The 13657-nt window shown below is 39.1% G+C and overlaps 1 protein-coding gene across 2 annotated transcripts; it reads right to left on the bottom strand.

Moving 5' to 3' along the window:
- Nucleotides 1-559: 559 nt before the first annotated feature.
- On the bottom strand, nt 560-11907 carry LOC116727183 (titin homolog). 2 transcript variants are annotated; one of them, XM_032574428.1, is made up of 7 exons: nt 11456-11906; nt 7467-8604; nt 2926-7418; nt 1777-1972; nt 1621-1694; nt 860-957; nt 560-763 (listed from the first exon to the last, which is right to left on the bottom strand). In XM_032574428.1, exons 1-7 carry the CDS (start codon nt 11513-11515, stop codon nt 703-705), a joined length of 6120 nt encoding a protein of 2039 aa, XP_032430319.1. In that variant the 5' UTR covers nt 11516-11906; the 3' UTR covers nt 560-702. The 2 variants fall into 2 exon arrangements, with proteins under 2 accessions (XP_032430319.1, XP_032430318.1); XM_032574427.1 differs by having other exon boundaries at nt 2926-8604; nt 11456-11907.
- Between the last annotated feature and the right edge of the window lie 1750 nt (nt 11908-13657).

The following is a 13657-nucleotide window of genomic DNA, read 5'->3' as shown; positions in this document are numbered from 1 at the left end:
AAGTCTGCTCAAGTAACTCGTCATAACTTCTGATTCACATAACATACAATAACATCATAAGACAGACCAAAAAATTGAAAGTTATGTTTGTCTCACTTTCAGATAAACTATAGGTGAGTCAATTATGGCTAAACATGCCTTTTCTTTATTCAGTAAAATTATTCACAGTAGGTTGAGCATCGAGAAATGTAACTTAAGTAAGTGTTACGGTACTTCATAATATTACTCGAGTAAAAGTAAAAAGTACAGTGTAGTAAAACTACTCCTAAAATGATTTTTTCCTTGAATAATTTTGTTTCAAGAATTAATACAATTTCGATTTATTTATCTATCTTTGTTATTCCTAATTCTGTAAAAAAAACAACAAAAAAAACTGATCGGTCCCTTACTGTTACTACTACAGTTAAGAGTTATAGTAATAATAATAATAGCAATAATAATGGTTAACTCTCTCTTAATAAAGGTGTGTGTTAGACCAGCAGTCAGTATTTGTACAGAATAAAAAGGAGGATCAGATAGTGTTATCATGACTAAATGTTTACATAAAAGAAACAACAACTCTGTATTTGGTTTTGCTTTATTACCAAAGAAAAGTATGTAGCATGAAAATCTCACAAATGCTTTTAGCTTGATGAAAGACAAAAACAGAGCAATATTTATAATATATTGAGCTATTCACAGAAAGCATTCAGAATATTGTTTTCACTCTTTGGGAGTTTTCTTCAGCTTGGTCTTGAGTTCAGACATGAGTGGATTTCCAAATCTGTGGAGACATAAAAAAGAAACAAAATTTATGATCTTTTGCTGAAAACAACAAAGTTTAGGGTGTTGTTGGAACATTTTGTTGCTTCGGTTTTACCCTGGTTGTGCAGGTGGCATCCATTTGGGTCTCTTTGGTGCTTCATCCGTTTTGGCAGCATCATTCTTCTCTTCCTCTTCCTTTTTCTCCTCAGATTCCTTTAGATTTAGAGTTAAATCACATTAGCTTTCCCCGACATAAAGATAAATAGCGATGTATGGATTAATGTAGGGTTGAAGTGATTAATCTGATTAATCAATCGCAGAAATAATTGTCAACGAATTGATTAATTAGTTAATCACTAACTGGAATATACAGACTCTAAGAAATATATTTTGTTGAGGTGACAACACAGTCAGATCAGTAATTAATACAGAACTGTACAAGAATAGATGCATTTTACAAGCAAGTCCCCAAAAACCGTACACTGAAGGAATGACGTGTTATTTAAGGAGGAGGATCATCAGCATTGGAAAAAAATCTTACGTTTTTCTCAAAATCTTGATTTTATTCTCAGAATTCTGACTTTAATTTCAAAATTTAGTCTTCTGAGAAAATAATCCAAAATCTGAGAAAAAGTCAAAATTCTTTTATTTTTTTCAGTGGCTCTAATCCTCTTCCTTAGCTTCAGCATTTTAGGTATGAAAATCTTTATTTTCATACCTAATTGAATCATTAATTTTTTTATTTATTTACATCTTTTCGTGTATCGTTAATAATGCATTAAAAAGATTGAAGTGGTTAAATGAAAAATCTGCAATTTTTAATTTGATTAACTGTCAGAATAATGGATTAAAGAATCATTAGATTATTATAATTACCTGTGATTGTGTTTCCGCTTCGTGTCTTGGGGGCCGTTGTGTCTTCTTTAAAACAGGAAAACCTGCTCCAATCCCTGAATTCAAACATAAATACATAAACAATTTTTAAAAATTGCTGAAAAAAGGGACTGATGTGCTGCAGAGAATCAAACCTACCAGGCAGTTTGATCCCAATCCCCAAGCCGCCTAACGGCACACCCACAGGAACTTTACCAGGCACCGGCAGGGAGGGAGTTGGATCCACAGACGGCTTATGGATTAAGGAGCGGGGGTCTGTTGGGGGCCTAGCACGAGGGTTTTTCACCGCAATGCGAGACTTTTGCACTGCAAAATCAAGCATGGCAGCATCAACCTGCAAATAAAAAATCATCTCATTCTATAGCTTATCTGCACACTGCAAAAACACAAAAACTTACCAAGTATTTTGGTCTGTGTTCTAGTGCCAATATCTAAGCACACTTGAATTAAGACAAAGTCAACTTACAAGTAACTTTTCAGCAACATATGGGAGCTTGATTAAAGTAAATAATTCCTTAGTATTGATTTTTTTTAAAGTTTTAGTTCCACTGGGAGATTATTTCACTTATAAAATGTGTAAAAGGACTTCTAGTAAGTGAATTAATCTGCCAGTGGAACTGGAACTTTATCATCAATATTAAGAAATTGTTGGCTCAAAACAAGCTCCTATATCTTGCTAAAAAGTCACTTGTAAGTTCATTTTATCTTATTTCAAGTGTACTAAGAGATTTGCACTAGAAACTAGACCAAAGCACCTGGTAGGACTTTATGTTTTTGCAGTGTAATTAAAGAAATTAAGGATGACTAGTTGGTATTTTTTTAATAAGCGTAGTCAACATTTTAATCAAAACTACACTGCAAAATTACAAATCTTACCAAGTTGTTTTTGTGTAGTTTCTAGTGCAAATGTTTTAATAGACTTGAATTAAGACAAACCTAACTTGCAAGTAACATTTCAGCAAGATACCACATCTTATTTTAAGTCAATAATTGCTTAATATTGATGAAAATGTTCTAGTTCCACTGGCAGATTATTTCACACATAACAAGACATTTTCCCCAAGTGTTAAGTGAATTAATCTGCCGGTAGAACTAGAACTTTATCATCATCATTAAGAAATCATTGGCTCAAAACAAGCTCCTATGTCTTGCTGAAAAGGTTTATCTTCATTCAAATGTACGAAGATGTTTAAACTAGAAACTAGACCAAAACTACTTGGTAAGACTCCGTGTTTTTGCAGTGTTCTTCAGAGAACTGATATTGTTTTGGTTTGTCTGAAACAATACCTCGGTCCAATCTTCTTCCAGCTCAGTCCTGCTTGGGGCTGGAAATGATTCGCTGAGATCTTCTGGAGGTTTTTCCTCAGGTTCATTTTGAGGTTCACCTCCAAAAGGCGATTCAGTCAAAACTCTTTCCTTGGAGATGTCGGACTCTGTTGCTTCTGTCAGTGACGTAACATCTGCTTCTTCATTGGCTCCACTCACTGCGTCTGTCTCTGGTTTAGGTTCATCTTGCTTCTCTTCAGCTGTACCTCCTTCCTGATTCGGATGTTTTGGTTCTGGTGATGAAACTCCTGAATCGGGGCAGGATCCGATCTCACCGGACGCTCCCTCCGCTATCGGGTAAGGCTGAAGAGTTTCAACCATTTCTTCGATCAATGCAGATTCAGAGTTAGACGTACGAACTTCACAGGTGTCTTCTGAATTGTCATTTTTGTTGGGAAGTACTCCGCTGTCTCCTGATTTAATTATCTGAGTCTCACTGAAGGTCTGGTCCAAAAACCCAGAGTCCAGTGTGGTAAAAGAAGTTTCTGTTTCTTCTGAAATTGCCTCCATTACTCCCTCTCTCGTCTCCTCTGATGATGTTTCGCCTGGTTCCTCTTTCAGTTGGTCTTCTTTAATCCCACCAGTGTCCTTTGACATCGCTGTCTCGATCCACAAATCAAGGATTTCTTCATCAATCCCATCTTGATGTTCTTCAGCTGGATCTTCTGAGTGTTTCTCCGTTTGTTGCGGCTCATTTGTAATTTCACCAAGGGTCGCCTTAGATTCATCAGCTGTTTCTGTGTCTGCCGTTATCTGACATTGAGATAAGGCTGATTGTCCTGTGATCAGATCAGATGCTGTCCCCACTAAGTGAAGAGTCGTAATCTCATTTAAATCCAGGACTTCATACTCCGGCTGACCTTCGTCAACGTACTCTTGTTCTTCAGTGTCAAACCTCACCTGCGGAAGTTCAGTGGCACTTTCATCAAATAATTGAGGCTTGATCTCACGGTCATCCTCCAATCTAAAAGCTTGTACAAGTTCTGGACCAAGACTTATCTGTGTCATCTTCCCTTCTTCACTCTTGGGGGATTCAGGAGTTTCATCTGCAGAGTCAACTCCTTCATCAGCTGCTACAGCGTTTCTTTTCTCACAGACATCTTGGGGCAGCTTGTTTGTTTCCCGTTCAGCTGTTTCGTCCTCATCCTCCAGTTCAGTCTCAAATTCCTCGTCTGATTGTTTGATCTCTGTCTTCATTGAAGTATCCAGTAACTCGACCTTTTCTTCCTTTGAAAAATGATCTAATTCCAGATTTACGTTGTCGCTTTTTGGCTTCTCTGTATCTTCTGCAAATTGAAGCGTTCCAACCTGCAACTCCTTCTTGCTTTCCTCTGTGCTGCCTTCGCTCATCAGTGAATATTCACCTCCTCCTGCTTCGGAGCTTTTAAAGACCTCCACCTCTTCTGGTAAGTGAATGGTCTGAATTTCCTCTGAATTTCCTCCCTCGAAGAACCTTTGTGTGGTATTTTCATCTGAGTCGAGTTCATTGTTGTGCTCAGGAACTGCCTCTGGAGTTTCCTCACACGCCTTGGTGTTGAGCTCGTGAGACAGGCCAGCCTGGCCTTCAATTACCCCCGAGGGAATTTCGCTAAAGCCAATGTTTATTTCCCGTTCAGACTCGCCTCCAGCTTTTACAGTAAGTGGAGCGGTTGTGCAAACTCTTTTCATACAGATCTCTTTGTCAGAAAGCCTCTCCTCAACATCTGCTGATATTTCCTCCACAGTCATTTCTTTCTCTGTGGCAGTTTGCATACTGGTGACATCGTCCTCTTTAAATGTAAACTCAATTTTTTCCTCTTCTATTGTTCTTCTGTTCTTGTCCTCTTCTAACTCTTCATCTGTTGTCTGATTCAAATCTTCATTTCCAAAAACAGTCATCTGAACGTTGATATCAGTTAGCTCATCTTTGGAGACAGGGAGAAGAGTTTCTACTTTAGTTTTCTGGTCTGAGAAGTTGAGCTGTGATGCATCTTCACTGAGGTTTGCATCTTCCAGCATTGCTGCAGAAGCTCTATTGTCCCTTTCTTCTTCTGTCTTTTCATTGCCGCACTCTTCCTCCTTTGTTGGGGTGCTTTCTTGCATCTTGCTTTCCTCCTCAGAGTCTTCTTCAGCTTCTTCTTCATCATCTTCCACAATGTCCGCCAAGGTTTCCAACACTTTCCAACGATCATCCAGTCTCACATGCTCCTCTTCTTCACTTGATTCAATCCCGTCTGTCACATCCTCCTTTAACTGCACATGTTCAGATCCAACAGTTGCTTCCTCTTCGTCGTTTCCAGGCACTTCACTCTTTTCCTCAAAGTCTTTTTCAGTTTCCTCTGCATCATCTTCCTGGATTTCACTGCACTCTTCCTCCACGTCTTCTTTGGCTTCATCAGAGGATTGGTCGCTGTCTGTTTGGTTGAACTGCTCCTCTCCTGTGTCTTGATCATCCTCGCTGCTTGTGGCACTTTGGTTTAAAATATTTTTATCTTGTTGGACATCTTCAACTTCTCTACCCTTGTCCTGCTCTGCCTCTTCACATGTGACAGACTCTTCCTCCTCAACCACACCAGACAACTCTTTGCAAACAAAGTGTTGAGTTTCCACTTGTTCTGTTCTCTCTGCTGAGTTTTCATTTTCAGATTTCAGCTTTGATGCATCTTCCCAGATGTTAGCATCTCCTAGGATCACTGGACCAGCCTCGCCTTCCTTTTGCTCTTCTCTCTCTTCTTTCATAAAGTCTTCATCTCGATTGTCTTCCTGTGTTTCTCCTCTCTCTTCCTGAAAGCCTTTGTTTTCCACCCTTCCTATTTCTTCACAAGTGTGCAAGTTTTGGATCTCGGTTGTCTCTAGTCCAAGTTGGTGTGTCGTCATGTCTTCAGTGATCAGCTGATCTCCAGAGTCGTTTCCTGTTTGGCTAAACTGTTCCTCTTCTGTCCTCTGATCAATCTCGCTGATTGTGACACTTTGGGTGGAAATATTTTCCTCTTCATTTGTCCTTCTGCTCTTATCGTTTTCTGACTCTTCTGTTGTCTGTTGGTTTGCAGCTGTATTCTCACCCTCCCTTTGTTCTCCTGTGTCTCCATCAGTGGTAAATTGTTCTGCCTCACTTTCTTCCTTGAACTCTTCTTCATTTTTTTCTCTATCATCCGTCTGGATTTCATCGCTCTCTTCTTCCAACTCTTCTTTAACTTCATCCACTTTTGCGACCTCGTCTACTCTCTTTCTGCTCACAGACTCTTCCCCAACAACATCTCCATCACCTCTTTTTTCCAGCTCTTCATAATTTGCCTCATTAGCTGTATTTTCTTCTTTATTTTTAATCACTTCTGTTCCTGCAGAAGTGTGCAACTTTTTCTCCAGTCCAAGTTGATGTTCAGTCATGTTTTCATTAATCAGCTGTTCTGCAGAGTCGTTTCCTTTTAGGATAAACTGTTCCTGATCGTCCTCGCTGCTTGTGACACTTTGGGCTAAAACATTTTCCTCTTGTTGGACATCTTCATCTCCTCTGCTACTCTTCCTGTCCTCTGACTCTTCATGTGTTACAGACCTTTCATCCTTTTCCTCCTCAATCCTCTCATCTTCTGCCACACCTGACAACTCTTTGCAGACCAGTTGCCGAGTTTCCACTTGTTGCGTTTGCTCTGCTGAGTTTTCATTTTCAGCTGAGAGATTCTTGCCTTCTGCCATCTCATAATCAAGATCTGCTGATATTTCCTCCATGGTCACATCTTCCTCTGCAGTTTGCATACTGGTGACATCGTCCTCTTTAAATGTAAACTCAATTTTTTCCTCTTCTATTGTCCTTCTGTTCTTGTCCTCTTCTAACTCTTCATCTGTTGTCTGATTTAAATCTTCATTTCCAAAAACAGTCATCTGGACGTTGATATCAGTTAGCTCATCTTTGCAGACAGGGAGAAGAGTTTCTACTTTAGTTTTCTGGTCTGAGAAGTTGAGCTGTGATGCACCTTCACTGAGGTTTGCATCTTCCAGCATTGCTGCAGAAGCTCTATTGTCCCTTTCTTCTTCTGTCTTTTCATTGCTGCACTCTTCCTCCTTTGTTGGGGTGCTTTCTTGCATCTTGCTTTCCTCCTCAGAGTCTTCTTCAGCTTCTTCTTCATCATCTTCCACAATGTCCGCCAAGGTTTCTAACACTTTCCAACGATCATCCAGTCTCACATGCTCCTCTTCTTCACTTGATTCAATCCTGTCTGTCACATCCTCCTTTAACTGCACATGTTCAGATCCAACAGTTGCTTCCTCTTCGTCGTTTCCAGGCACTTCACTCTTTTCCTCAAAGTCTTTTTCAGTTTCCTCTGCATCATCTTCCTGGATTTCACTGCACTCTTCCTCCACGTCTTCTTTAGCTTCATCAAAGGATTGGTCGCTGTCTGTTTGTTTGAACTGCTCCTCTCCTGTGTCTTCATCGTCCTCGCTGCTTGTGGCACTTTGGTTTAAAATATTTTCCTCTTGTTGGACATCTTCATCTCCTCTGCTACTCTTCCTGTCCTCTGACTCTTCATGTGTTGCAGACCTATCATCCTTTTCCTCCTCAATCCTCTCATCTTCTGCCACACCTGACAACTCTTTGCAGACCAGTTGCCGAGTTTCCACTTGTTGCGTTTGCTCTGCTGAGTTTTCATTTTCAGCTGAGAGATTTTTGCCTTCTGCCATCTCATAATCAAGATCTGCTGATATTTCCTCCATGGTCACATCTTCCTCTGCAGTTTTCATAATGGTGACCAGCACATCTTCTTCTCTAATTGTATACTCGGTCGTGTCTGGCTCTGTTTCTTGCACATCTTTGCTACTTGTGCCATTTTGAGTTAAAATATCTTCGGTCGTCTGTCCGCTCTTGACCTGTTCTAACTCTTCTGCTGTTGCAGCTTCTTCAGAGACACTCATCTGGACCTTCTCATCCTCTGATAACTGTCTAAGCTGAGTTTCTACATCTTTAGTTTTCTCATCTGAGAAGTTTTCATTACCAGAGCTCAGCTGTGATGCATCCTCACTGATGTTTGCATCTCCTAGAATCGCTGCAGAAGCTTTGTTGACCTTTTGATCTCCTGTCTTTTCATTGCTTTTCTCCTCTGACTTTTCTTCAGCTTCTTCCTCAATGTCCGCCAAGGTTTCCAGCACTTTCTGATGATCACGCGGTCTTATTTCTCTTGAATCCATGTCCTCAAACACTCCCTCCTTAACCCATCCATGCCCAGATCCACCAGTTGCATGCTGTCCATCGTTTTCAGGAGCCAGACTTTCCTCACAAGTGTCACATTTGTCAATATCAGTTTTATCTTGACTGCCTTGATGTACCTTTGCACTTTCTGTGACCAGCTGGCCTGCAAAGTCATTTCCTGTTTTACCGAGCTGTTCCTCTACTAGGTCCTCTTTGTTCTCATGATCTTCTTCTTTGGGCTTCAAGTCAATGTCTGCGGTGCAGCGCTCCCAGGCAACAACCGGTGAGGACAAACTAACAAGAGAAACAGTCGAAAGAGACGCTTCCTCGCCGACTTCTACCCCTCTGGCGTCATCATCTTTTAGGCTACCGTCAGCCTCGCCATCGACTCCAGGTTCGTCTGAGGACGTTGGGTTATTATCAGTGGCTTCAACTGTTTGTGGCCTCAGGAATCTGCTCACAGCTTCGGTTATGTAACACTGGGGGAGAGATGGGAAAGTGTTATTCATCTTAATGATGGAGAAGAGAGACAGACATAAGAAGGCACTTAGTTCCTCTTGTACACTAACAGTGCAAGAGGCTATTTACACAATAGTCGCTTTGCAGGCTGATTGTTAAAGGCCCTTTCCTGTTTTAGAATAACAATACCTGGACACACAAAGTAAGGTTCATTAGTAGGAGTCTGAGTTTGAAAGAAGTGGCCTTTGCTGATTACTGATTAAATAACAGATCTCACTTATGGAAGATTAAGGGTGTGTTGCTAAAATACATGCATATTCCTGATATGTGCAAAACATGACAACGTTTTACAGTACTGTGAAAAAGTTATGTCCTATGTTCTTATGATTTGCTCACAAACAAACAAACAGGTATTTTTGTAATCTAGTAAAGACTTTCTAAAGATCTTTCAAAGAAATGTTGTCTGTTAAACCACTTTGCTGTGACCTAAGGATCATTTATGGACCATAAGACTCTTAGAGTGATTTCACGCCTGATAATCTGGGAGACTCGGTTTGATTTAGGACCAAAATTGCATTGTCTATTTGTGAATACAGTTATGAAAAACACAAAAAGTTAACATAAAGCTATTTTGAACTGGAGTTAGCAAGCTAAAAGAGAAATGCTTGTTAAACAGCGAAGTGCAGGTACAGACAACCAGGCTAAGTAACCAGCTCAGAGAAAAGCTTTACCAGTCTTAAGTACAAACAACAATAAATGTCCTAATTTACACTTTTATTGTTGTAATCATAAATATAGTAGATAACTTAAGAAGCAAGAAAAATAATTTCTGCATTTCAGTTGAAAACAAAAGCAACTGGATTATTTTTATGCCTTTTTTAATAAATACAGTATCTTTAAAGAGTGGTAAATTTTATTCAAAGTTAGCAAACTGTCAGTCATATACTAGTCTAAGAAATCTGCCCATGATATCATGGGCAGATTTCATTTTATTAATCGGTAATAAAATGGCCTTTTAGCTAAAAGAACTAGCAGTTAAACCTGACAGTGAACATAAGTAGGTTTACAAAAGAGCTATTTAAATATCTGAAGTCTTGTGTTCAGTGGCGCCACCAAGTGGGGTCGGGATGCAATTACCATGGCTGTAAATTTGACGCCCCACCTCCAATCAGAGTCTGAGATGCATCCTGTTGATGAGTATATTTCAGAAGAAAAGAAGGCGAGTGTATGACCTTCAGAAATATTTTAAGGCCTATTAATATCTAGTTTTGTTCTTCAGCAACCCACTCTGTTCTGTTTTCAAACAGCCACTGCAAAGTCATGCTGAGAAATCAGGAATGGGACGAAATATTTTAGACATGACGCTGACGCATACCTTGAGTTTTCAGCCATTTCATCCCAACATGCTTCATTAAGTCAGGTAATTGACTGTAGAAACAAATATACTCACAGAAATGTATGTATTTACACGAATTATAAGCTGTTAGTGAGGCCAGAGTTAAACCTTTGTTAAAGAATCAATATATTGTCTTGTTTTTCTTCTCTTTCTGACTGTATCCAGAGTTTTGTGTTGTGTATGGGAACAAATTCCTGCCATGTGCTGAAAAAAAAGAAGATGAAGAATTTGGACCTCTTACTTATAAGACATACATTTTATTGGGATTGGATAAGTCAACACCATGAGAAAGTAAAAACTGTAAAATATGAGATTATTAAGTATGGATGTGACAAAATCCACAACTATTGAAACTCAAAACATACTGTTGCTAAAGTAGCTGATTATTATGAATCCTGGATATAAAGGAGAAGGATTTTAGATTGAAACTCTGTTCTGTCCATGTTTCAGTCTTATTTTGAAGTGAGAAAGGAAGTACTTCTTGTTTTGCTGCATTGTTTTGACATATTTTTGACTTTAGATACTACTGATCAAACCAGAACTGGTTAACATTTACCAGACATCCATAAGAATATAGTTTTATTAAAATTAAAGCTGTGTCTTTTCATTAGGATGAATTACAAGATATTATCTCAGCTGAAACATAGTAAGATAATTAAATGATTACCATGCGACATCAAATTATACACTTTTTCCCTATAATGGTGGCAGAAATGGGCTTCCATAGATTGTATCCCACCATACTTTATTGCCATAGGCTACCGTTTTATCACATTGCAGCATTATTTAAAGATGCAGGATGTAAATTTAATTCCTAAAAAAGTTTTTTTTACATATTTGTTAATATTAGACAGATAATCTGTGAAAAGATCGATCTTCTCCACCTCCTCCATGAGCTGCTACCATTTGAAGAAATGCACCGCTCCCGTTCAAAAACAACCAATCAGAGACAGGGGGAGGGGCTTAGTGCACTCCTGCTAAATGTGCTAATGGCAGAGAAACAACTGACCTTTACAGAAAAACCGTTTATCTGCCTCGAGAATAAATGCTAACTAGCCTGACCATTCACAATATGCTATGCTAGCTGTGTTAAGCCCCGCCTCCTGGCTCTGATTGGTTGTTTCTAGTTAACATGAGCATAATATACTGTAATGACAAAGTGATATTTTCAATAAATATGGAAATATATAAATATACATTGATATTTTATCCCTAATGTTTAAACACAGCAGATAATTTTAACAAATAGTAAACAAATAAATGAGATAAAATAAAAGAGGGGAGAAACGTGACCGATGCAAATTAAAGACCAAATATGGATGAACAGAGGAGGGAGGAGCAGAAAACGGGGGAGATGTAATGTTTGTGTGAGAAACATCTAAACAGGAAGACATTATTAAAACATTAATTCTCATATTTCATAACTTTAAACTTTAACATCAAATCTCTGTAAAGTTAACATGATAGCTGCTCACCCAGACTGAGACCAGCGTCCGCTCCGCCCGCTGAAACGGACCGTCGGGGTCCGGCTCCATCTTTGCGCCTCCTTCCCTGTTTAACTTTTAACCGTTTGAAGCAGAGAAACGGAAAAGCGCAAGAGTTTATCCAGGAGCCTCATCAGAAAGCTGCTTCCAGACGCTCCTGCGTCCTGCAGGTGGACTCCTCTCTCCTGGCGTTTGTCCGGCGCTGTGACCAGGAAGAGGCTGATCCCAGCTGAGCGCCGCGTCGAGCCGATGCGCTGCAGTTTGCGGATGTAAACAGCGCTACTTTTGACACATCAGACCACTAAACTGCATGTGATGAGGTGATGAGTTGCTGAGCTGCAGTGAGAAATGCAATTTTAAAATAACTTTGAGTAGGCCGAGTCATGGTGGGGAAAACTTAACCAGTGCATGAATTGAGCTGCATCCCCCCCCAGCGATGCATGCTGATTTATTTTTAACTTTTGCATGTTTAGGCTCAATAAAGCAGCATGGGAAGATGTGTGTAGAAGTTAGGAATTGGAGAAGTGGCTCAAGGTGATAAAATTAGATTACACAGGCTTTATCAGCGGCAGTTCGACCTAAAGCACAGTTTCTTTGCTTCTACTTCTGTTTCTGTCACTACATGAAGAAGAAGTGACAGAAACAGAAGCTTATTTCATACACAGAGCCGGGAAAAGGTCGTTGCCCCCTTACAGATTTCTGCTGTTTTGGCTTCTTTGTTGCTGCTTAATGTTTCAGATCTGGAAAAAAAAATATCAGTATTAGACAAACAAAAACAACCTGAGTAAATTTAAAAATAAGTTTTCAAATTATACACTGCAAAAACACAACTCTGGCAGATTACTTCACGTATACTGGGAAAAATGTCTTGCTATAAGTGAAATAATCTGTCAGTGCAACTACAATTTCATCAACATTAGGGAATTATTGCCTCGAAACAAGCTCCTATCTTGATGAAAACTTACTTGTAAGTAAGTTGTGTTTTATTTTAGGTCTATTAAGATGTTTACACTAGAAACTAAACCAAAAGTACTTGGTTAGATTTGTGCTTTTTGCAGTGTAATCTCATTTAAAGTGAAAAGTTATCCAAACCAACCTGACGGTGACATCTTACATCACTGCGGAGAAAATTTGCTCATTTTCTTCCCAGAATTGCTTTAATTGAGGGTTTTTTTTTGTGTTTTTTTTAAATAAATGGCCTGTTTAAAGTCACACAGCAGTACCTCAATTGGATTTAGGTCTTTACTTTGACTAGGACACTCCAAAACCTAAATGTTCTTGTTTTAAGAAAGAGGCAGCGATACTGGTGTGCTTTTATTCTCACTGGTTTTTAATTTCTGTATCATAAAATGTTGCTTTTCAAGATCTTTTATCCTACTTCCTGTTGTCAGACAGGTTCTATTAAAGTGATTCCAGCATTTTGTATTTACTCGGGTCATTTTTAACTGGTATCAACATTTATTTGATGATCTGAAATGTGTAAGAAAGCGAAAACAGCTGAACAGCAGCATAACAGAGTCTGATAACATGAAATAGTAAAACACGTCTGGAAGCTTCAGCAAATCAGCAGCTGAGAAGAGCTAAAGAGAAAAGCTGTTAGTGGTTTCTTTCTGCTTATAGCTGTGGCCGGCTGAAACCTCTGGTAGTGTGGCCTGCTTCCAGTAAAGTGAGGCTGATTGTGTGATTATTTCTGCAGCATCTCTGCTGATTTGCTTGAGAATTAGCTTTATTTTCCATATTTCCAAAATTTAAACCTGAAACATTCCTAAATAACTCGTTTATTTTTCCTTTCTTGTAGCAAATGAATAAATTTGAAGCCTTTTTTTCAGCTAACTGTCTGGTAGTGCACAGCAACAGGTGGGGGAGGGGAGGTGCATTACTCAGTGTTTCATACAGACATGAAAAACTCAAAAAAACAGAATTATCCAAAATATAACTGTTTTGAGCCCACTGCGTTTTATCCATTACTATTTTATTGCTGTTACTGTTTCATCTGTTTAAACTGTAACATAATCTTCTGCATTAAATCAATCAATTTCTGATTGATTGGATAAAACGTGCAGCTGACATCCGAGCATCACTTCCTGTCTTCCTAATGAGCACTTAACAGTCAGAGTGCCCAGATTGAGGCCAAGCATATTGCTTAACTTTGTCTTCTTCTTCTTTTTAAAATACTGTTTACATACATACTTA

The sequence above is a fragment of the Xiphophorus hellerii genome, chromosome 10 (assembly GCF_003331165.1).
Source record: "Xiphophorus hellerii strain 12219 chromosome 10, Xiphophorus_hellerii-4.1, whole genome shotgun sequence".
Lineage (NCBI taxonomy): Eukaryota > Metazoa > Chordata > Actinopteri > Cyprinodontiformes > Poeciliidae > Xiphophorus > Xiphophorus hellerii.
Note: the sequence above shows the minus strand (reverse complement) of the source record. Positions and strands in the feature narration are given on the sequence as shown.